This window comes from Rhincodon typus, chromosome 22 (genome assembly GCF_021869965.1).
Source record: "Rhincodon typus isolate 14 chromosome 22, sRhiTyp1.1, whole genome shotgun sequence".
Taxonomy (NCBI): Eukaryota; Metazoa; Chordata; class Chondrichthyes; order Orectolobiformes; family Rhincodontidae; genus Rhincodon; species Rhincodon typus.
The window spans coordinates 32,020,123-32,045,452 of NC_063353.1; the positions used below are offsets into that span (position 1 = coordinate 32,020,123).

The 25,330-nt window shown below is 39.5% G+C and overlaps 2 protein-coding genes across 2 annotated transcripts in view; one reads left to right on the forward strand and one right to left on the reverse strand.

Moving 5' to 3' along the window:
• Nucleotides 1–13,384, forward strand: part of LOC109915239 — a 29,471-nt gene extending 16,087 nt beyond the window's left edge. Inside the window, exons 4-5 of the mRNA XM_020514853.2 lie at nucleotides 10,149–10,238; nucleotides 11,328–13,384. Of these exons, the coding sequence (XP_020370442.2) occupies nucleotides 10,149–10,238; nucleotides 11,328–11,700 (463 nt within the window). The 3' untranslated portion in view covers nucleotides 11,701–13,384. The remainder of the gene's footprint in view (nucleotides 1–10,148; nucleotides 10,239–11,327) is intronic.
• Nucleotides 13,385–21,782: 8,398 nt separating this feature from the next.
• LOC109915240 overlaps nucleotides 21,783–25,330 on the reverse strand; it is a 34,978-nt gene continuing 31,430 nt past the window's right edge. The window contains exon 14 of the mRNA XM_048609981.1: nucleotides 21,783–23,315. Within this exon, the coding sequence (XP_048465938.1) occupies nucleotides 21,783–23,315 (1,533 nt within the window). The remainder of the gene's footprint in view (nucleotides 23,316–25,330) is intronic.

Below are 25,330 nucleotides of genomic sequence, written 5' to 3' on the forward strand. Positions count from 1 at the left end.
CACCTCCTATTCTGAGATTATGCCCCCTGGTCCTGGACTCTCCCACAAGGGAAAACAACCTGTCTTCACCTACCCTGTCAGATACTCTCAGAATCTTGATTTCTTTTTCAAAAAGGTCTCCTTTCATTCTCTGTATTCCAAACAGTAAAGTCCCAATGTACTCAGTGTCTCCTCATAAGACAGTACCTTGTACCTGTTATCAGCCTAGTGAACATTCTCTGGACCCAAAACTGTTCACTAGTATTCTAGCTGTGGTCTGACTAATGCCTGGTATAGCTTTAGCAAACCTCTCTAATTTTATACTCCATTTCTTTGAAATAAAAGCCAATGTTCCATCTGCCTTCCCTAGTACCAGTTGAATTTGGATGCTGGTTTTTGGTCATTTATGGACAAGGGCTCCCAAATTACCCTGTGGTGTAGCTTTCTGCAGTCTTTCTCCATTTAAATAATATGCAGCTCCTCTATTCTTCCTGCCAAAGTGCATAACCATACATTTTCCCATTCCATTTACCAAGATTTTGCCCACTCACTTAAACTGTCTGTGTCCTTCTGCAGACTCTTTGTATCATCCTCACCACTTGTCTTTGGACCTATTTTTGTGTCAGCTGCAAACTTGGCTATAGTGCACTAATTTTCTACATCCAAGTTACTAACAAACATTGTAAATAATTGTAGCCCCAACCCTGATCCCTGTGACGGACAACCAGTTACAGGGTGCCATCCTGAAAAAACCACCCTTATCCCAACTCACTGTCTTCTATTAGTTAGGCAGTCCATGCTAATATACTACTATCAACATCATGGCCTCTTAGTGAGGAGCCTAATGTGTAGTACCTTATCAAACACCTTTTGAAAATCCAAATACATTACAGTTTACCTTCCTTTTACCTAACCTGCTTGTTACCTCCTCAAAGAATTTTGATAAATTTGTCAGGCATGATTTATCCTTCATGAATCAGTGCTGACTCTGCTCGACCATATTACACATTTCTAAATATTCCGCTATTACATCCTTTATGATAGACTCTAACAGTTTTCCAATAACAAATGCTAAGCTAACTACCCTATAGTTACCTGCTTTTTGTCTCCTTCTCTTTTCAAATAAAGGTGTTATATTGGTACTTTTCCAATCCTTTGGGACTTATCCGGAATCTAAGGATTTCTGGAAGATGTCAAGCAGTGTATCCACTATTTTTGTAGCTACTTCCTTTAATATACTAGATGCATCCCATCAGATCCAGGGGAATTATCAGTCTTTAGCTCCATTAGTTTCCCAAATATTTTTTCTAAATTTAGTCATTGTATTAATTTCCTCTCTTCCTTTTACGCCTTGAATATTTAGTAATTTTGGAATGGAACTAGTGTCTTCTACTCTGAAGATGTGGAGGTGCTGGTGTTGAACTGGAGTGGACAAAGTCAGAAGTTGCATGACACCAGGTTTTAGTCCAACAGGTTTATTTGAAATCACAAGCTTTTCAAAAGCCACATTGTATGTTTTTTCTTTCTATCTTATGCCATCCTTAACTTCCCTGGTTAACCATGGTTGATTTATCCGCTTCCTAGAATTCTTCTTCCTCACTATATCTTTGAGGCGAGTCATGAACTATTTTCTTAAATGTCTGCCATTGTTCTTCAACCTTCTTCACTACTAAACTCCTTTCCTAGACCACTCCATCCAGCCATGCCCTTATTCCTTTGTAATTGCCCTTATTTAACCCTAATAGAGTTGTTTCCAACTCAAGTTGCTCCCTGTCAAACTGAATGCTAAATTTACCATGTTATGGTAATTGTTTCCAAGGGGATCCTTTATTTTGAGATAATTTATTAAACCTGCCTTGTTACAAAACACCAGATCCAAAATAGCCGGATCACTGGTTGGATTCACAACATATTGTTCTCAGAAACTGTCCTAAAACACATTATGAATTCTTTCTGTGCCAACCTGACTATCTCAATCTACGTGAAGACCGCAACCATCCATGACTAATGTACTGCTTTTGTTACATGCCTTCATTTTCCCCTGATTTATTCTCTGTTCCACCAACTAGCTACTATTAGGGGCCCTTTAGGCTACTGCTACCAGTGTCTCAGACCATAAAACCACGAGATTTAGGGACAGGAGTAGGCCTTCGAGCAGGCTTTGCCATTCAGTCGGATCATGGCTGATCTGACATTCTTCATATCCACTTTTCTGCATTTTACCCACAACCCTTGATTCCCTGACTGATCAAAAATGTATCTATCTCAGCCTTAAATATGCACAAGGACTGTGCTTCCATAGCTCTCCATGGCAATGAGTTCCAAAAACTCTCGACCCTCGGAGTTCAGAGAAGGAGAGAAGAAATTCTTCCTCATCTCAATCTTTAATTGGTGCTCCTTTATTCTGTGACTGTGCCTTCTGGTCCTAGATTCTCCTACAAGAGGAAACATTCTTTCATCATTCACCCAGTCAAACCCCTTAGGAATCCTATGTGTTTCAATGAGATCACCTCTCATTTTTCTAAACTCCAGTGAGTAGAAAACTAACCTGTTTAGACTTTGCTCTTAAGACAATCCCTCCATATCAGAGATCATCCCCATGAACCTTCTCTGAACTGCGTCCTGTGAAATGATACCTTTCCTTAAATAAGGGGACCCAAACTGCTCACAATACTCCTGATGTGGTCTCACAAGCAGCTTGTGCAGTTGTTGCAGTAAGACTTCCCGACACTTACATTCCAATCCCTTGAAATAAGGGCCAACGTTCCATGAGGCTTCCTGATTATCTGCTGCCCCTGTGTGCTAGCTTTCTGTGTCTGGTGTGCAAGTAGCCTCAAGTCCCCTTAAGGTGCACCTTTCTACAGTTTTTCTCCTTTCAAATAATATTCAGTTCTTTTGTTCTCCTGTCCAAATGAGCAACTTCATATTTTCCCATATTATACTCTATTTGTCATTATTTTGCCCACTTCCTTAACCTATCAGCATCTCTTTGTAAACTGTTTGTATCCCTCTCGCAACCTGCCTTTTCGCCTCCTTTTGTATCGTCTGCTAATTTGGCTACAGTACATTCAGTTCCTTTCTCCATGTCATTAACATATATTGCAAACCGTTGCAGTCCCAGCACTTATCCCTGTGGAATCCCACTGCACAGATATCGCTAACCTGAAAAAAAACTGCTATCCCAGATAGCTGTTTTCTGCTTATTAACCAATTCTCTACCTATGCCAGAATACTACCTCCAACACCATAAGCTCTTATCTTATGACTTAAGGTTACTTTGTCGAATGAATCTGGGCGGATGATCAGGGGAGCAAGGAAATGTCAGAGGACATCAGTTCTTCACATAAGAACTTGCATCAGTTCTTATGGTGGAAGACACTTCAAACATTCCGTTAATAGTGAAGAATACAGGGAGGAATTAAGTTCCATCACTATCACTAGAGAAGTACTATCAGACAAACTAATGGGGCTAAAGACAGAATTCTGGATGTCCAAATACAACACATCTACTGGTTCTCCGTACCCACTCTGGTTGAGACTTCCTTGAAAAACTCTAATAAATTAGTCAGACACGAATTCCCTTTTATGAAGTCATGCTGACCCCACTTGATTAGATTATGATTTTCCAAATGTTCTGCTATTAATTCCTCAATAATTGATTCCAATACTTTTCCAACAATTGATGTTAGGGTAAACAACCTATAGTTACCCATTTTTTGCCTCCCTTTTTGAATAAGGGTGTCACATGAGCAATTTTCCAATCCTCTGGCACTTCTCCAGAGTCTGAGGATTTTTGGAAAATTACAACCAATGCACCCACTATCTTTGTAGTTACTTCTTTTAAGATCCTTGGAAGCAAGCCATCAGGGCCAGGGGACTTATCTGACTTTAGGCCCATTAGTTTATCTAGTACTACTGCTGAAGTGATGGTGATGAAACTTAATTCCTCCACCTTATTCTTTATTTTTGATGGGATGTTTGAAGTATCTTCCACCATAAAGACTGATATAAAATATCTGTTTTAACTCCTCTGCCATTTTCTTGTTCCCCGTAACCATCTCACCAGATTCATTTTCTAAGGGGCCTATGTTCACTTTAACTACTCTTCCTTTCTCTTTATTTAAAGAAGCTGTTATTGTCAGTTTTCATATTCCTCACTAGTTTGCCCTTGTAGTTTATTTTCTCTATCTTTATTATCTTTTTAGTTCTCCTTTGCTGGATTCTGAATTTGTCCCAGCCTTTGGGGCTGTCCGTGACTTTTGACGCCGTGTATGTTTTTTCTTTCAACTTGGTACTCTTTTTAACTTTCTTGGTTAGCCATGGTTTGTTTATCCCTCTCTTAGAATCTTTCCTCCTTATTGAGAAATATTTTTGCTGAGAGTCAGGGATTATCCCTTTACATGTCTGCCACTGCTTGCTTACTGTCATTCATGCTAATCCATCGGCCCTGTTCATTTTAGCCAACTTTATCCTCATTTCATTGTAATTCCATTTTATTTCAGTTCAACACAGTTTTTCTACCTAAGTTTCTTATTCACAAACTGAATATTAGATTCCAACATGTTATGATCATTTCTTCCTAAGGGATCTTTTACTCTGAGGTCATTTATTAAACCTCCCTCATTACCCATTACCAGATCCGATATATCCTGCTCCCTGGTTGGCTCCATGATATATTGCTGTAGGAAGCTATCCCTCACACATTCATTCATTTGTTGTCATAGTTACTCTTTCCAGTTTGGTTAACACAATCAACATGAAGATTAAAGTGAACTATAATTATTGCACTAATCTTTTTACATGCTCCTGTTATTTATTGATTTATAGCCTTTCCTACAGCGCGGCTACTGTATGGTGATCTGTACACTGCTCCTACCAATGTCTTCTTTCCCTTGCTGATTTTTACCTCTGCCCAAATAGACTCTAGATCATCCGAATCTAGATCGTATCTCACAAGTGTCCTCACTTCATCTCCTACGAACAGCGCTACTCCATCCCCTTTTCCATTTCTCCTGTCTCTCTGAAAGGTCAACATATCTGAATGATAAGTCTCCAGTTTTGACCTCCTTGTAACCATGTTTCCGTAATGGCTATGAGATCATATCCATTTACCTGATTTGCACTGTCAGCTTGACTACCTTATTCTGAATGCTTCGTACATTAAGATAAAATTGTACCTGCATGATGTGGGAGCTGGTGGACCCCATTGTGGTTCATAGTGACCACATCAATAGAATATGTTGTTTGCGTGAGGAACTCCATCTCAGGGTTAATGAGCTGAAGTCTGAATTCACTACAGTTTGTATTTTGTAAACTATTTCTCCTTTTTACTTTTAATTTGAAAGCAATCTGTAGTAGAGAGTCAAGTTAGCAGTTATTACCAGCCAATGAACTTATGGTTTTCCTGTGATGTCACTCTTTGCTTTGTGCTGGGTGTCCGGTCCTAGGCTTCAATTTATCCTGTTAAAAAAAACTTGACAAACTATGAGCCAAAAAAAAAGCATTTCCTCCCCTCTGCACTGAACTCCCAGAGAAATACAGTTACTCGGGCTCACTCCAGATATGATCTCTCCTCCTTGATCATGCAAAATTTTCCCTTGTTATTTCTTAATTCTACCAGTATGTATTCTGCATTTTACAATTCAAAATCATTTCTTTTGATTGTACTTATTCTATCCCATACCAACAATGCTACCACATGCCCTTTCATTCCCTTTCAGTTGCATACCCTTAAACATTTAGTTCTCAGCTTTTATCTGTTTTGTAACTATGTCCATATAATGGCTATAAGGTCATTCACATTAACTTGTATTTATGTGGTTAATTCATCTATGTTGTTCTGTATACTACACACTTTCAAGTAAAGAGCCATCAGTTTTGCCTTTCACCAGTATTTCCCCTTTTGATCCTATATATTGCTGTTTTTCTTTGTTTGTATACTCTATCTCTTTTTGTCCCACTCTGGGTATTGTTATCCTCTGCCTTTGTAAGCCTACATTTCCCCTCTCTAATTAATCCGAAGACCTCTCTACAGCCCTAGTTATTCACTGCACCAGGACACTTATTCTGGTGAAATTCAAGTGATGCCCCTCCCATCGGAACTGCACACTTCTACCTAGTGCTCGTGTCAGTGCCCCACAAACTAAAAGCCATTACACCTACACCAATCTTTGAGCCATGCAATTAACTTCTTGACTTTATTTACCCAATGCCAGTTTGCCTGTAGCTTAGGTAGTATTCCAGAGATTATTACTTTGGAGGTTCTGTATTATAATTTAGCTCGTAACTGTTTAAATTCTTTCAGCAAAACCTCATTTTGGTATCACTGTGGACAACTGCTGGATCCCACACCTCCCTGTCCAAGTTCTCCCTCAGCCCCAAAGAGATGTCCTTAACCCTGTCACCTAGTGTTATGTACCCTTGTGACTGCCTTGTAGAGCAAAGTGTTGAGGTTACTTTCCGCTTCCCTGACATGGTGCAATGCCTGCAGCTCAGACTGCACCATCTCAACACAGATCCAAAGTTCATTGAGCTGCAAACCTTGATTACGGATGTGTTTACTTTGCAATTAGATTGATGTCCAGCAGCTTCACATGTTGCAGTAGCAACACATCACCTGTCCTGCCATTGCTATCATATTGGATTTAATTTATAAATTGATTACTCGAGATTCCCTTCCCATTACGCTTCATTCTACTGACATGTAGTTTTTGTAAACTAAAATGAGAGAAAAAAAACAATCAATCTAATACTTAAGTAGTCATTTTTAAGAAAAAGAAGAAAATACTGAGACCTAAACACAAACTGAAGTTGATTTTAATGACGAGGAATATTTATCAATCAGCTTCTTTGCCTATATTTGCATCACACAATGGTTCGTGTTGTTCTTGCCACTGGTCTAACTCAGGTTGGTGTCCCTTTCCACACCTTTTATCTTCTTTCACTCACTTCTTGTTTGCTTCCTGTAGTAAACCCTAGTTAAAGCACCTGAAGCCCACTTTTGCATTAAATTTCCACATTGAACCAAATTTCCAATAGTAATCAGTTAGAACTCACTTGATCTTCATCTCACTCTGCTGCACTCCCATACTAATTGTGCACTTTACAAACTGTGTGATAGTTGGGGCAAGAAGGTAAGTAACACAAGCAAAAAGATCGTACAGCAATGAGTATTAAATGCAGCAGGTACTGTCATTTTCAGCAATTTTGCAATTTTAGTTTGCCCCTTAAAAGTAAATTAAACAGATCATCTCCAAAAGAAGGGATAATCTAGCAAATTGAACAAGAAAAAGGAGAAGACGTGTAAGTTATATAATTTCTTAGCCAAGTGGATATTGTTGGCCCTACAGCAGATGATGATCTGGGCCAAGATTATTGGTCAGTAACCTTGAAAGTCAAGAATTCTGACACTAAATTTTTTTTTAATCAGGCACAACTATTACTGAGTTTTCTGACAACTCAGAATGTCTTCATGTTGTTTATCTTTGACTGTCAAAAATCATACTCCATGGTCTGGGAAGCTTTACCATTTCAGTTCAAGATTATTTTGATGCAACTCTTGCCTACATTGATCATCTTATTAAGAAGCCTATTTATGCTTATCAGAATCAAAATAAATCCTTGTTGAGTTATGGGGGAGGGGAAGGTCGTCCCCGCCTCCCTAACCTGTCCTTCCTCTCACCTATCCCCTCCTCCCACCTCAAGCCCCACCCCCATCTGCTACCTACTAACCTCATCCCGCCCCCTTGACCTGTCCATCCTCCCTGGACTGACCTATCTCCTCCCTACCTCCCCACCTACACTCACCTTTACTGGCTCCATCCCCGCCTCTTTGACCTGTCTGTTTCTTCTCCACCTATCTTCTCCTCTATCCATCTTCTATCCGCCTCCCCCTCTCTCCCTATTTATTTCAGAACCCCCTTCCCCTCCCCCATTTCTGAAGAAGGGTCTAGGCCCAAAACGTCAGCCTTCCTGCTCCTATGATGCTGCTTGGCCTGCTGTGTTCATCCAGCTCTACACCTTGTTATCTCAGATTCTCCAGCATCTGCAGTTCCTACTATCCTTGTTGAGTTAGCAGGTTTGTGTCCAACTAGGTCTTCTATGGCTGTTACCAAACATTCCAGCCTAGGTAAAAGACCTTCATGCCAATTTGATGACTACATTCCATTTTGTGAGGAATTAACTCAGTTTGTCCAAAAGCATGAGATTTCATCCAAAGAAGTTTCAACAATATTTTGTGAAGATTTCCAGCAGTTTTTCCCGTGAATTGCAGTTTCATGTCAAGAAGATTGGAGGATTTTATTGTGAGTTTTGTATTTCAGCTTTGCCAAGAGATTGATCAGCTTTCTTCCTTTTCATCTTTATTTATAATGGGCAAGGATGAGTCTGTTTCTTTAGAGATTTATAACTAAGAGACACATGTTTTTAGGCACTGTTTCATCAGTTCAGAAAGATGATCTAGGTGGTACTCGACTTTTTGTTTATTTGCTCAGAGGAGGCAGGCATTGCTGGCTAGGCCAGTATTTATTGCTTATCATTGCAAATCCGTGATATAGTTCATTAAGATCCCTCTGTTTCACTTCCAGAGCACTGTTAGCAGAATTCTTCACCTTCTCTTATGATGATGCCAGATTATGTGACTGGCAACATTCATAAAGTAGCAGTACATGTGGCTGTTGTATATTGATAGAAGTTTGTTGTACTTCCAGCATTGTCAAGTGTCTGCAAGAATCTTTCAACAGGCGAAAGTCAGAATGAATCTAATGAGATTGTACAAGTTTATAGGGAACAGCAAACTCTGCATATGCAGGAAAGCCCTTCAGCGATACTGAGTCATGAGAATGATGTTCTACTTTTGTATGAGAACCCAGAAAATTCATTATTTTTGTCTAGTGTCCCAAATATACTGTCTCAGAAATTGCAGCAATTAATGTTGAAGTGCCTCTTTTATCTTGTTTCCATTAAGAATTCTTTGCAATAACTACAGAATAGTATTGTCGGCCCTGAAAGCTATTGTCAATAACAAATAACTAAGAGGGGACACAGTGGCATAGTGGTAACGTTACTAGACTAGTAATCCAGAACCCCAGGTAAATGTTCTGGTGACATAGTTTGGAATAAAAAGCTACCCAATGGCAGCCATGCAAGCACTGTCGATTGTCATAAAAACAATCTGGTTCACTCATGTTCTTTAGGGAACGAAATCTGGTGTCCTTACCTGGTCTGGCTCCATATCCACAGCAATATGGTTCACTCATAACTGCACTCTGGGCAATCAGAGATGAGCAATAAATACTGGCCTAGCCAGTGACATCCACATCCTGTGAACGAATAAAGAAAAAAAGAGATTTTGTAATTAGTGCAACAATCACCCTGTGCTTCCAGTGAAGAAGTTAAAGAATCTAGATAAAGAGATCGAAGATCAGAAAATCCTGGCAAGCCAAAGGAACATTCAGTGAATCCTATGGACTGGTGCTATTGGGTGTAGGTATTTTAAAAAGAGGGAGGTAAAGTTTTACCTAATTTTTTTTCAGTCAACTTGTTCAGAGATGTTATAACGTGCCTCTGGAGTAAGTAGAACTTGAACCCAGATCTCCTGACTTAGAGGTCGGGATACTACTACTGCACTACAAGAGCCATCCATAGAGCCACATGTTGAAAGTTCACAGCTGTTTACTTTAGATTAGAATTTACTTATTTGTAGTAGTAGTTCTTGCTAAGTACAGGAACCTGGTCAGTGTTCTCTGTTAACTTGAGTCCATCAGGTAGGTAAATTGGGACTTTGCATGATTTGTTTGAATCACTAACTTTTGTGGTGACCCTGTGAGTAGTGAGGCTTGAGCATTAGTGCGTTTTCCCAAGTAAGTCATAAAAGTAGAAATAGAAGATTCCATTGTAGAACTCAGACCACCCTGGAAAATTGCCAAAGAGATGAGAATGGAAAAGGGAATCATTCCAATGTATCTCCTGTCTCCCACAGCTTCCCACCCTGCCTCTGCAAGGCTCCAGGACAGGAGTTCAGCATTCTGGGGACTCCATGGTAACCCATTGATGGTCAAAGTTATAACTCCCCACGATACGTTGTTATTAGTGTAGATTCATGCTCAGGAAAACCTAGTTTACATCTTTCCTTTACGTAACTTTCTCCTCTTCTATTTTTGATTGCTCAGGCAAGTGTATCACTTTGACTTTGGACATCAGTACTTCTATGAGACCAGGAAGGAACATACTGAAAATTGCATTAATAACTTGGCAGACTGGTAAGAGAACATGTCTTTATTAGATACAATAGCAACCTGGCACAGTGAGGCATGTTTCCCAGTTAATAGTGGAGATGCAAAAGCCATCATTTTTCAACTCATTCACAAACTCCATACTTTAGTCACTGATTCCATCCAAAACTACTGCTTACTTCCACTCTTAATATCTCCTGCATCCAGTCTCTGCCACGCAACTACAGATAGAATTAATTACTCCAATCTCCTGTCACTTGTATTTTAGCATTTGCTCCTGGTTGGCCAAAGCGTCCCAGTGAAGATTCTCAACATGTGATCAAATTTCCTTCATAGCTTGAACTCTTCATCCCCTATAAATACCTTTACCTCAATAACTCACTGGGAACTTCATGTTCCTCTAGCCTCTGGTGTTTTAATTCCATTTGCCTACCTATTGTCAAATATGACTTCAGCCATGAAGGTCCTCAGCTCTGGGATTCCATCCCCAAGTCCCTCCACCCATATATCGGGTTTTCATCCTTTAAAACTTAGCTATTAACTGGAATTTTAACTATTCCTCCCAAAGGCTTGCAATTTGACTTGGTTTTTGCCAACCTGTTTTACCTACTAGATCATAAGTGATGTTCCTGCATGTATTTAAAGCTGAATTATTGTGGTTTTATCAGCAAATGATATGTGAAATCCTACTCAGTTTACCTCACTAATCTGTATAAATTCTCCCTTCCTGTTGAAAGTCTAATTGCAGCATTTTCTTTTCCACTAAATCTTCTCCAATTGGAGATTGTTTTCTGGTTTGATTGGAATCTATTCATCAGTTTCAGATTAGAAGCTGAGAACAAGTGATGTGCATCTGTAATGCAGTATCAAGTCTGCACTTACTGCTGGAATTTTCTTGGGAATTCTCCAATGGAGAATTGCTATAACGCTTATATAAATAACATAAACTGCTAAAATCATATTTTTACACCGTCTCTGAAGGGTTACCCCTAAAGCACAGTGAGAGACTGGTAGAATCCCACAGATCTTCTCCCCCATTCTTTTTGATGTATTAATACAATCATTATATTTGGACATATATAAGCTGCTTACAGCTTGCTGTATTACTCTTTACAGGTCTGATGATGCAATTCGGCAGTGTTGGAGAAATCTGTTTGCAGTAGTAAGGATACTGGTGAACATGTTCAGTTTGTTTTTGATTGAGCTGTTAAATTTCTTATGTCGGTCAGTCTTCCAAGTCCTATTGGTTGGACTCTTGACAGTAATTGGAGATCATCTACTGAAGCCACTCCTGGCATCTTTGTTCAACAGTCTACTGCAACCCATCATGATATTCCTGCTGAACGTTTTCATTGGAATAAGAAACCTCTTGAACCCTTCAATTGATATCTTCAGGAGACTGTTAATGCAAATAACTGCTGTGTTGCATGCCTTCAGACTTGTGGAAGTGAACTTGAATAGAACTCCATCCCAGTATCAGGATGTGTAGCCAAACAAGTCATCTGTCCCAGGATGAATCTGAAAAGCCTTGAAGATGAGAGTGAAGGATGGCTGAAAGTGAATCCCTGTGCTGGATTGTTACCAGCAACTGGTAACTGTTTTTACCACTCTGGTCAGGTCATAAGTAGTTTTTAGTAGCTATTGGTTGAGAGCCAGTAGTATGAATTATGCATTCCACCAAATAGGAGTTTTACACTTGAAGTGAGTGATATTTCGTCCGTCCCGTTATTACACAAAACTTAAATAGTGCTTACACTCAGGTCTCCATTGTTCAAGCTTTGTCACTGTGTGCACTTATTTTCTCTTCTACAAGGTACTGACTATATGTGCTTCCACTATTTCTTTTAAAAGGCCTTTTGAGTGTTATGCTAATGAGTCTTGATCATTTCTCGCACTTGTGCTGCCTTAAATACAACTCATTGAGTGTCTGCACTCACACTGTCTTATATAAGACTTATCAAGTATTTATGCTCATGCTGTGTTCTGAAAGCTTGTGCCCAATCATCCTACAATACAAGGGTTGACCGGCGTTTCGGCTTACGTTGTCCCTTAAACGAAACACTACAAGTGCAATTAAGTGAAAGTGATCTGCTGTTTTGTCTGTAGAACTGTTACTGTTATTCCTCAAGGATGTGATTAGTTGCACTAAGCTCTGGAATCAAGATCGGGGGTTTCCTGATGACTCATAAAATAAATTCACCCTCTAAATTGGTACTGAACCATTAAGAACAGTTAGGTTACATGTTTGATTTCTAATTGATGTTGAATTAGCTGATCTTGGCCAGAATGCAAATGGGTATTACAATCATCAATTTATCCTGGATTCCCAGTCTTGATTGCCATCAATTGGAAAATGTGTGTGTGTATTCATTTGTGTAAAGTTGACAAGGACAGGATTGAGTTTAGCTGGGAGGTGCTACATGTTAGTGAAGCCTGCCTGTACCAAGGCCAAGGTCCTGAGATTTCTGGTGGTCTGCTCCACCATCACAGGCGCAGTACAGTGAAAACCCCAATCCTCCCTAGACCAAGAAAAGGAGGTTATTTACATATTCAGGATGAAGGTATGACACTGATGCACCTTTTTCCAAATTGGCAGCTGGAATGTCACATTGGTGCAGTAACACTTTAATGGCAAAAAGAAGGTCTGGCGATGTAATAAATCAGTACTTAATATTCACGTCTTCTGCTCCATGTGAAGGAGCTAGCCTTTCAAGGAAAATCAGAGATTGTTTTGGTTATCTTTCTATGGCAAAGATTTTTGGCCTTTTTACAGACTTCAGTTGGCCTCATAATCTCAATGGATACACATGCTGTTGAGTCCAAAGTAAACTGAAAGGCTGAAATTCCAGTCTGTTCCAGAATCTTCTCTAGACATGGTTCTTTCATGAGGAGGACTGCTCACAGTTCCATACACCAAAATTTAAAGCATGAACATGAAATGGTGTGGAATCCCAGCATTACTGGGTCCTACGCTAAATTCCTGGTGTCTTTTCCCATGACTGAAAATTTAGCTTTCTGATCTCTCCAACATACAAAAATGCTTGGGTCTGAGAGTCTTAGTGCATGTGAAGAATGATCAAGTAAGTGGTGTACTGGAACTTCATAGCTAATTTTACTGTTGTGATTTTTAAGAAAAATGTATGTATTGTGCCATTAAAATTGAAGCTGTGCTAACTCTTTTCATGTTGCATTGTCTAAAGATTGTGGGAAACTGTTATTTTAGTAACGTGTCAGACATGTCACCTATTAATTATGTGGAAATGCAGTCACTGCAATAATGCAAATAAGCCTTTACTTGTATACTGAAAGATTGCACTCCAGAAGAATGATCAATTAGAAATAAAAGCAGAAAGTGCTGAAGTATTCAGCAGGTTCAGCGGCATCAGTGGAGAGCAGAGTAGAACTAATGAAAGGTTATCAACCTGAAACATTAACTCCACAGATGTTTTTTTCCTCTGGAGTATTTCCAGCATTTTCTGTTTTTATTTCAGATTAAAGGGATTCCAGATTTTTAATGAGAACATCACAGCAAACCTTTCAGACTTGGTACCTGTAAACCATGACTCCAACATCGTCTGAGATGATGCAAGGTGTGTGTGATATTCAAGATTTGTTATATATTAATATGATTGTGCTTAAATATCCAGTGGAAAACAAAAATTGAGCACTTCCCGTTTAACAGCTGGACTTCCATTCAGAGGATTAGTAGTTCCAGGAGTAGAGTATTGAACTGCCTTTCAGAGGACCTGTAGTTCCAGTGGTAATGCATTGACCTCCCATTTAGGTCTTGGTAGTTCCAGTGTAGATTCCCATTCAGAGGAGTAGAGATACAGCATTGGAACATTAGCCTCCTATTTAAGAATTCAACAGAACACTGAACTGCCATTCAGTGAATGAGTAGAGCATAGGTTTCCTTGCTGGATTTGTATAAGAATGACTTAAGAATTCATTTAGACAATCATAACATGATCAGACAGTGCCAGTATTGTTTTATGAAAGGGACATAGGGTTTGACAAATTTGTCAATGTTTTGACTAGAGTAAAGAAAGGGGAATTAGTGGATTGAGTATACTTGGATTTCCAAAAGGTATTGGATAAGTTCTGCACAAAAGGTCAACATATGCATTCATGGAGTTGGAGGATCACAAACATGGTGGGGTTAAACAAAACATTTTTCAAGTTGAGAGGCTAATGAGTGGTGTGTAGCTTGGATCAATGTTGGGCCCTCAGCTTGTTACAACCTATACTTAATGATGTGGATTACTTTCGGTCTTGCAATTTAAGTTTGTTGACAATATAACATAAAGTTGTGCAATGTAAGCTGTGAGAAGGACATATATGATTACAAAGCAATACAGACAGGCTGAATATGTGAACAAACAGTTGGCAAAGGGAGCACAATGTGGGATGTATGAGGTTACTCATAAGGTTTGTCATAAGAAGAGAATAACAAAATATTTTTTAACGTGAAATTTTTAAAAAGTAATATCCCAAGAGATTTGAAGGTACTTGTATAAGGAATAAAGTTAGCATGTTTTTTAGTTTTACAGAGCTACAGCAAGTAATTAGGAAGGCATTTGGTATTTTAGCTTTATTGTAGAGTGTTGGTGGAGTAATAGATGCAGCAGTGGAACAGTAGTCTCCCATTCAAGGATTCAGCAGAACGAAAGATGAGGCTGAAGCATTTGCATCAATCTTCTGCTAGAAAAGTGGATGAACCATCTCAGTCTTCTCCAGTTGTCCCTAGCATCACCCATACCAATCTTCAGCCAATTTGATTCACTACGTGTGATATCAAGAAGCAGTTAGATGCAGTGGATACTGTAAAGGCTACAGACAACTTGCTGACAATAGCACTAAAGACTTGTGCTCCAGAACCTGTCACTTCTGCAACAAAGCTCTTCCTGTACACACAAAGCAGGACAAATCCAACCTGGCCAATTACCACCCCATGAGTCAACTCTCAATCATCAGTAAAATGATGGAAGGTGTAATCAACAGTGATATCAAGCAGCACATGCTTAGCAATAACCTGCTCACTGACGCCCAGTTTGAGTTCCACCAGTGCCACTCAACTCCTGACCTCATTACAGCCTTTATTCAAACATGAACAAAAGACTGAATTCTAGAGGTGGTGAGAGCGACAGTCCTTGACATTGAGGCCACATTTGACTGAGTGTGGCATTAAAGAGTCCTAGCAAAACTGGAATCAATGGGTTTCAGAGAGCAAAATCTCCACTGCTTGGAATCATGCTGAACACCTAGGAAGATGGTTGTGGTTGTTGGAGGTTAGTCATCTCAGCTTCAGGACATTTCTGCAGGAGTCCCTCAGGTTAGTGTCCTAGATCCAACCTGTTCAGCTGCTTCATCAAAGCTGCTTCCCTCTGTCACAAGGTCAGAAGGGAGGATGTTTATCAGTGATTGCACAATGTTCAGCACCATTCGCGACTCCACAAATACTGATGCAACAAGATCTGGACAATATCTAAACTTAGGCTGACAAATGGCAAGTAACATTTACACCACACAAATGCCAGGCAATGACTGGCTCCAATAAGAGATGATCTAACCACCTCCCCTTTACATTTAATGGTATTACCATCAATAAATCCCTCACTGCCAACATCTTGGGATAACCATTGACCAGAAATTCAACTGGACTCACCACATAAACACAGTGGCTACAAGAGCAAGTCAAGGGCCAGGAATACTGCAGCGAGTAACTTATCTCCTGACTCCCCAAATTCTGTTCACTATCTACGAGGCACAAGTCAGGAGTGTGATGGAATACCTGCCAGCTTCACCAACATCGAAGAAGCTTGACACCATCCAGAATAAAGCAGCCCTCTTCATTGGCACCACATCCACAAACATCCGCTTCTTCCACCATCGCTGCTCAGTAGAAGCAGTTTCTACTATACACAAGATGCACTGCAGAAATTCACCAAAGATCCTCAGACAACATCTTCCAAACACATGACCGCTGCTATCTATTAGAACAAAGGCAGCAGATACATGGAACACTACCACCTACGAGTTCCTCTGTAAGACACGTACCATTGTGACTTGGAAATGTATTGCTGTTCTTTCACTGTCACTAGGTCAAAATCCTGGGATTCCCTTCATAAGGGCATTATGGATCAACTTACAGTACATGGACTGTAGCGGTTCAAGAAGGCAGATCACCACCACCTTCTCAAGGACAGCTAAGGATGGGCAAAAAATTGCTGGCCAACAAGCAACGCCATGTCCCACAAGTGTATGTACATAAAAAGAAAGGGATTTGAAGTATAAAACTATGACAGTCTTGATACACTTATGTAAGAGTTGAATGAGGCCACATCTGAAGAACTGTGTGTGGGATGAGGGGGTTATTATGTGATGATGAAAAGCTGAATAAATTGGGAATATATTCTGTCAAGTTTAGAAGAACAGGAGATGCTGATGCCATTTAAGATGCTGAAGGGGCCTGACATAACACTGAGGAGTTGTTTCCTCTGGTTGGGGAATTTAGAATATGGGGGTAATGCCTCAGACTAAGGGGCTGATCTTTCAAATTGATAGATTTTTGATATTTCAGGAGTCAAGGGTTATGGGCAGTAGGCAAGAAAATGGAACTGAGGTAGAAAATCAGTCATCATTATGTTAAATAGCAGCGAGGAGCCAAAAAGCTAAATCATCTGCACTTTATCATATTTCATTTGTTCTTACATTCAAGGGATCAATAGAGCTCATGTCCGTCATTCAGGGTACTAACAAAGCAATGGTTACTGATTCATAGGTCAATGGTGCACTGAACTTCCAATGAAGGTACAAGTACATGGGAGGTGATGGCCTAGTGGTATTATTACTAGACTGTTAGTCCAGAGACTCAGTTAATGTCCTGGGGACCTGGGTTCAAATCTTGCTGCAGCAGATGGTGAAATTTGAATTCAATTTTTAAAAAAAATCTGGAATTAAGGGTCTAATGATGACCATGAATTGATTGTTAGAGAGACCCATCTGGTTCACTAATGTCCTTTAGGGAAGGAAACTACCATCCTTTCCTGGTCTGACCTACACGTGACTCCAGACCCACAGCAATGTGGTTGACTCTTAACTGCCCTCTGTGCAATTTCGGGATGGACAATAAATGCTGCCCTCATCCTGTTAATGAATAAATTTTTAAAAAAGTTTGTGCAGTAGAGTACAGAATACCCAATTGGAGAACAGTAGGCACTTTTCTTAGAGAATTGGTTTCCCAAATGAGTTGTTGGAGTTGCTAAATGAACCATCTTCTATTTGTGGGGCACTAATCTAGAAAAGAGAAGGACATGGCCCCATGAAAATACATCTCTGTTATGGAACACATTCTCACAAAGGATGGTAGCCATGCCCTGTACCAGCTTTTAAAAGCACGCTGCAAATTGTCTTGAACCTGAATTTTGATATCTTGTCTGAATGTTATAAATTTGTGATGGCATTTAAAGGACTGTGTTCATCATTATCTTCACCAAATACATACATGTACAGTAAAACCCATTATTACAGTGGAGTTTTATCACATTAAAGTAGACCAGTCCAGCAATGTCTTTTTATAACAATTATTTATTCAACATTATTGATTCAATTGTAAATAACATTAAGTCATTATTGGACCAATTAAACTTAATTAACTGAAAGGGATTAATGATTTGTCAACATTGTACCTATCCATGATCTACATATAAACTTAGGATTTTGCAGAGGGTGCAAGAAGATCAGAACGCCAGGAATGGCTTCATATTAAAGCTAAGACATTCCTGTTAGTATTACTTGTAACAGAACACACAATATGTTCTTACAGTATTCCTGATGTATTTGAGATAAATGTGTTATTGATGTCTTTGTTATCAGAGGATAAATTAACATCTGAACAAGTTCAACCAATTTTATTAATGATAAATACATTAAGTATTTGTTAATATCAGCAAAACCAACTTAGAGTTTTAAGTCATTGTGGGGAAAAATTCCTAAGTAAACGAGGCTCTACATTTCTTTATAAACAAGCTGATGATTTGTATACTTTTATGGACAGAGACCTTTCTCCTATATTGTGAAATGTCCTTTGCTTATTTCTTTCAACATTATATTTCACCCACTGAATATATATGGTTCTAGATTTCTATCTTACCCCGCTCAAAATGGTAAATCTTTTGTGAATCAATCATTAGTTTTAATCTCAAGCTGAAACCCGTTATGTTAAAATCAAAAAAAAACTTGAAATCGTAAAAATGTAAAGTGCTTCAAAATTCAGACCAAATCGGTTAGCATGCGAAAGGGAGAGATAGGTGAACATTTCATCCAGGATCTTGCATTACTGCTCAAGTTGCAATACGAGGAAATCTGATGATTTCATTCTGTGCCTTTATGGGTAAACATCTTGTAATTTCTAGACAATGGATCTTATTCTGATTCTTGCAGTTTTCTGCTGATTGTAAAGTTTGATCTGAAAAAAATTTATGTCATAAATAGGACACAATTTAATTTATTTTTAAATTTCCTTCAGTTAGTGGTACTCCTGTACAGGAGAATGGCAACTCTGCAAAGGAGCCCATTAAGTTGAGTCATTGATGGAAAACAATGGACTCTGTAGGAACAATTAGCGGCCTGAGGTCCATGTTATTAAGAAACAAAAACTATGTAATGCCTCTCATAACCTTGAGCTGTCTCTAATTTCTACACTCACTTCCTTTATTATCCTTGGATGCAAATCATCTGGTTTAGTGCGTATCAACGATACCAACAGTTTCTTCTGCTTATCAGTTTTGAATGCTGCTACTGACTGAATTTCCTCCTTTGTTACCATGGCCTGGGCAATATTTGCTTCCTTGGGATAGACAGATGCAAAGTATTAATTTCATATCTCAGCCATAGCCCTTTGCTTTATTGTGTAAATTCCCTTTTTGGTCCCTAATTGGACCCTTTTATTTTTTTGTGCCTAAAGAAGACACAGGGATTTCTTTTTGTGTTAGCTGTTGATCACTTTGCATAATTCTTCTTTGCTTCTCTCATTTGCTTTTTCACCTTCTTTTGAATCTTTTGTATTCAGCTTGTTTCACAATTGTATTTTTTTTAACTGACAATTTTCGTAAACACACTTTTTCTTCTTTATTTTAGTTTCTATCTCATTTTTCATCTAGAGAGCTATGGCTTTATTTGCTGTACCTTTCCCTAATGAGATAATAAATATTGACTGTGCCTAAATATTTCTTCTTTAGAGGCAGCCCATTGTTCAAGTACCATTTTCCCACCAATCTCTGACTCCAGTCTATTCAGCTCAACTCTGTTCTTGCCCCAACGAAGTGACCTCTCTTCCAGTTAATTGTTCTTGTTCTGGATTGTTTGTTATTCTTTTCTACTGTCATCCTAAACCTTATGATACAAAGATCATTGTCTTCTAAGTGTTTTTCCATTGACACTTGATCTGTTTGGCCCACCTCATTCCTAAGAACCCAGTCTAGCATTGCTTGCTTTATTGTTGGACTGAACACATGCTGTTGTTGAACTTTGCTTCCTTTTACCCTCTGCCATTACCTCAGTCTGCATTCAGATAATTAAATTCCCCCAGTATAACTGCCCTATAATGTGTACATCCTTTCCATTAGTTGATGGCCTGTAAACTTCACCAAGCAATGTAGTTGCACCTTTTTTATATCACAACTCTAGCCAAACTCATTCTGTCCTTGAACCCTGTAGGACATTCTCTTTCTCCAGCATTGCAGTGCTCTCCTTAACCAATATCATTATCCCTTCTCCTTCCCTTCTCTTCCTACTATTCTTGAGCACTTTGTATTCAGGAATATTTAGCATCTATGCTTCCTTGAGCCAACCCTCTGAAATAGCCACAACATGATTCCAAATGATAATCTGTACTTGTAGCTCAACTATCCTATTTACTACACTCCATGCACTCACATACATGCACTGTAAGCTTGATTGAGAATATTTTAATTTGCATTTTATTCCAACTCCTCCCACTATTATTACTATTCTCAATTCTAGTGCTACCAGAACAGAAAACCAAATAGCAGGCAAAATTGTCTCGGACTCCAGCATTACCTGCCTGGTTCTCTTGGATTGCCTGGTGGTCTCCCCTTCCCTAATTAGTTAACAGCAACCATGGAACATTGTTGACTTTTGTAAAAACCCATCTGGTTCAGTAGTGTCCTTTAGGCAAGGAATTTGCTATCCTTAACTGGTTTGGCCTACATGTAACTCAGACCCATCGAATGTGATTGACTCTTGACTGCCCCCTAGGCAATTATAGGATGTGGGTGTTGCTGGCTAGGCCAGTATTTATTGCACGTTCCTGAATGAATTTATAAAATGCCTGCATGCCACTATCGTGTGGTGTGACATCCTCTTAAAATGTACTATCCACGTAGTCCTCTGCTCTATTGATGCATGATAGTGACTCCAGCCGCAGCTTGAGCTCTGCAACCAGGAACTCAACTCTCTATGGTAATCTCAATGGTAACACTTCGTGCAAATGTCCATCAATGATTCCCAACATACCATAGGATTGACATTCTGTGTGGCCAAGATGCTTTTAACCTTGAGTTTACTTTTGGTTTGGAGATTAGAGAGAAGAAAATATAACTATTCCCCTCACTCATCAATCAGCCTCCTTTTCCTGTGCCTATAAATCGGAAATTTAAACCTAAGAGTAAAAATTAATTCCAACAGGACGAAGTGAGAAATACAAAGGAACACATCCTTTGACTCTTCACCTAACTCTCAACTCACAACTCCTGGAACTCTGTTTAAGTTGCACAAATTATAAGGTCAAATCGGAAATATTGATCCAACTTCAGCAATCAAGATGATTGCCACAATCCAGAAAAAAAAACAATCTGTTTTATCAGAAGTCCATCACTGTCTACAGTGTGGATGATCTACTGGATGCAATGCACCATCTTCAAGGCTTCTTTGGCAGAACCTACTACCATTTGGAAGAATAAGGGCAGCAGATGCATGGCAACAGCATCAAACCCAGACTTATTTCTAAGTTACATGTCATGCTGAAATGGAAATACATCACTGTCTTTGTTATTAGCTTTTAATTGTGGAACTCCTTGCAAGATGACATTGTAGGAGTACCTTCCCTACACAAACTACAATTCAGAAAGATTGCCCTTGAGAAAGTGGCAACCATGGATGTGCAATAAATGCTGACCTTCCAGCAGTGTCCATCACCCAGGAGCAAATTACACACGTTCTGTTTCAGAAGCTGACTTAGATTATATGGGTTCTAATCATATCCTGACATTTTATTAAATATTTTTCTTTAACTTTTTATCCTGTAGAAAACCAAATCTTTTCGTAATGTAGGAGAAAGCAGATCTTTTAACGGCACTAAAACTGCAAGAATACAAGTCAGAGGAATAACAGAGGGTCTTGAAATAGGTATTTAATCTGCAGAGGTGAAGGCAAGGGATCTTCACACCGCAAATGGTTAGGACTTTGCATACTTTACTCAAAATATCAGCAAGTTGGGCAGTAGGGCTTGGTGGAATTGTGGACAGTTACAGTTCTTTCATCTTGTGTTTCCTAAAGCATCACCATATTTGTGGTGCTTTTCCCGAAAGTTACAGAACTGTCTCCTCTTTCAAGAGCTGATGAGTAATCTGCGTCTGGTGAACCCACTGGAACCACTGAACATTCTCTGACCATACTAGGTGCTGGATGCCTTGTAGATTCTAGGCTTATTTCTCCTGCTGCTGAGTCAATCCTAACTGCCCCTAAGAGCTCTAAATCCACTCCTGCTGCTGATGTGCTTCTTTTGGCTTCCATTTGACCCTCTGTAGGTGTTTCTCCCTCTGGCTCCTTTATGGTTGATCCTTCTGCTGATGGATCTTCCGCATCCAGCTGTGTGATTGACTGAACCTCAATGGCCAGTCCTTCTGTCACTAGCCGTTCTATACCATCTTCTGCCACTGGACACTTTGTGACCACCACTGAAGTTTCAATAGATGGTTTTATTGTTGCTGTGTCTTCAGTTTCCTCTGCTCCTTCCAAGACCTCTATAGTTACTCCTGTGGTTGGACAATATATAAGCATGTCTTCTGATACTGAATACTCTGTGGCTGCTGGATATTCTGCTGTCATTTTCCCTGTCACTTGCTGCATTGTAACCCCTGGATCCTCCATTTCTACTGGATTCTCGGCTTCCACTTGATGCTGTACTACCACTGGATACTCTGTTGATGCTGGAGATACTGTTGCCACTGCATTTTCTACTTTCACTGGATGGTCTGTGGATGCTGGATATAGTACTGCCATTGGTTGCTCCATTATTACTTCTATCACAGGTTGCTTTTCAACTAATGGATGCTGTTCTGTTGCTGCTGGCTGCTCTAGGGCTATTGGGCTTTTTGTACCTACTGTACCTTCTTTTATTGCGTCTCCTACCACTGAATCCACTGCACCTGCTGTTTTCTTGGAACATATTATGTGCTCTTGTTGTCTTGACATGTTTACTGGATGTTCTTGTTCTATTTTAGGTACCAAGTGCTTTATCCCTGCAGCAGTCATGAGGTCTGCAAGGCCTGCTGCAGATATTGAATACTCTTGCCCTTCTGTCATATTTGCTGTAAGCTCTTGTTTTTCTATGAAAACTGAGCTCTTCATTTCTTCTGGCACAGTTCCTGCCTGCCCTGCGGCTTCTTGCACAGTTTCCTTTACAACTTCAAGTCGCTCCTTCTTATTTTCCCATTGTGGCCTTTCCTCCAAGCCAGACTTATTTGGTAATTGCAAGTTTACTCCTAATGGGCAATTGCTATTTACTCTCTGCTCCTCATTGTTATATTCTTTATTTTGGTGTCCAGTATCAGTACTAATTTCCTCTGCCATTACATCAGCTTTGACACAAATGGACTTGCAGGAAGCAAGTTTTCCATTCGTCAAGATGGGTTTGATGGCACACTCTTGTTCTTGAACTGGTGCAGCATCAAGCAGTTCATTTGAGATTTCCCCCTGATTGTACGTGGCACCACCATTGTTCGATTCTTCATTCCAATTACTGAAAGCCTCATTTATATAGGCTAGATTTCTGCAGGGTTGTTCTGGTTTACTGGTGTTAACCTGAATTATATCAAGATAACAAAGAAGAAATGTTAGTAAAGTATATCATTTGAGAAAGTTTTATTTTTCTGCAGCTTTTTTGTGCTTGTGAATTTGTTTTAATTTCACTTAGATGCAAGTTCTACTCAGAATAGAGCTCCCAAAACAACTCATTCAAATTGCCCCCCATGATTCCTCCACCAGATTTGATACAGAGTAAAGCTTCCTGTATGCTGCCCACATCCAAACCTCCCAGGGTAGATATAGCAAGGGCGAGCTGACAAGTACAGCTGCTCCTACATTTCACTGTAATATTCCTTTACCTTCAAAACAAGAAACTTGACATCTCCAAACACTCTTCCCTACTTTTTCATATCCTGTTCTCCCATCAACTCGACAGCTAGTTCAGCAAGACCTTCATTTTAATATTTTCATCTGTTTCTAAATATCTTCATGGATTCGATCCTTGATATTCTCTGTGTCTGTTCCAGTCCATCACTCTTTATGATATCTACAATTGTCTATTCTGGCACCTTGAGTATTTCCCATTTTAATTTGCCTCACCATTGTTGACCATGTGTTCACCAACCTATGCCCTAATCTCTAGAATTCCTTTCCTCAACCTCTCCAGAACTTTATCTCTCTTTCCTCCTTTAAAATGCTCCTTAAAGTGTCTTCTACCAGGGTTTTAGCCATCTCCCCTGTCATGACAGTTTAGGTATTTTGCAAAGAAAGCCAATCTGTCCATAAAATAGACGTACACAAACTTAAATGCTCCCAGAAATCATATGACTACTTTTGTGCATTTCAGCTGGTACTGGGACTAGGCTGTACTTATCTCAGGGAGAAATCATGCAATTTTTCAAAATGCAATGAATATTTCCAAGGATAAACAGAAACAACTTGACAATGGCTCCTTGGAAGTGTAAATATCACTTCCTTGCTCATCACAACCTGACTATGGGACCATCCAAGCTAATGGCTAAGGTAATTGAATAATTACCTTGACTAAAATAGAGTGGATATAGATTGGCCCAGACTTAGGCAAGCCAATGCTTAATGTGGAAGCACAATTTGCAAGTTTTGAGATAGCAGTCTATTTAGGTTTTGAACTGTATAAGATAGGCTGCAAGCAACCGTTTTTGTTTGATAGACCTTGAGGCATTCACTGCTTCTTAGCTGGGTGGCAGAGGAAGACAAACCGGCTAAAGGACTAAATAAAAACTAAAAGATCTGTGGATGCTGGAAATCAGAAACAAAAACAGAAATTGCTGGAAAAGCTGATTTTGAGGCCAGTTCTGAGGAAGGGTCACTGGACCTGAAACGTTAACTCTGATTTCTCTCCACAGATGCTGTCAGACCTGCTGAGCTTTTCCAGAAATCTCTGTTTTGTTACAGCTAAACGACTGCTATACTGAACCAGGCCCACAACCTGCTGTGCCATTCGAGGGAGGCAGTAGGCAGAATGGTAATGTCACTGGACTAGTAATCCAGAGACCCAGGCTAATGTTCTAAGGTCAAGCGTTTGAATCCTATCATGGAAAATGGCGAAATTTGAATTCAATAAAATCTGCCTTTAAAAGCTAGTCTAATGGCAACCATGTAGGTATTGTTGATTGTTGTACAAATCCAACTGGTTGACTAATGCCCTTTGGGGAAGGAGAGCTGCTGTCTCGTCTGGTCTAAATGGGATTCCAGACCCACAATAACATGACTTGTTTAACTGCCCCCTGAATTGGCTCAAGCAAGATACTCAGTAGAAGGGCAAATGAAGATGGACAGCAAATGATGGTCTTCACAGCAATGTCCGCATCCCATTAACAAAAAAGCAAAACAAAGGAGTCTTCACTCAGTCCCACACCTTTTCTGCAAAGTCCACCAGTGGAGATAGCCTCCAACTATTCAACCAGAGAAGCCATCACGGCTACTGAATTCTGATTTCCAAGTTTTCAATCCCTTCACTTCAAGAAGAGAATCTTCAAATAAGTAATGTACCTGCAATGATCTTAGAGACTGATCTTATTCCACCTTTATAA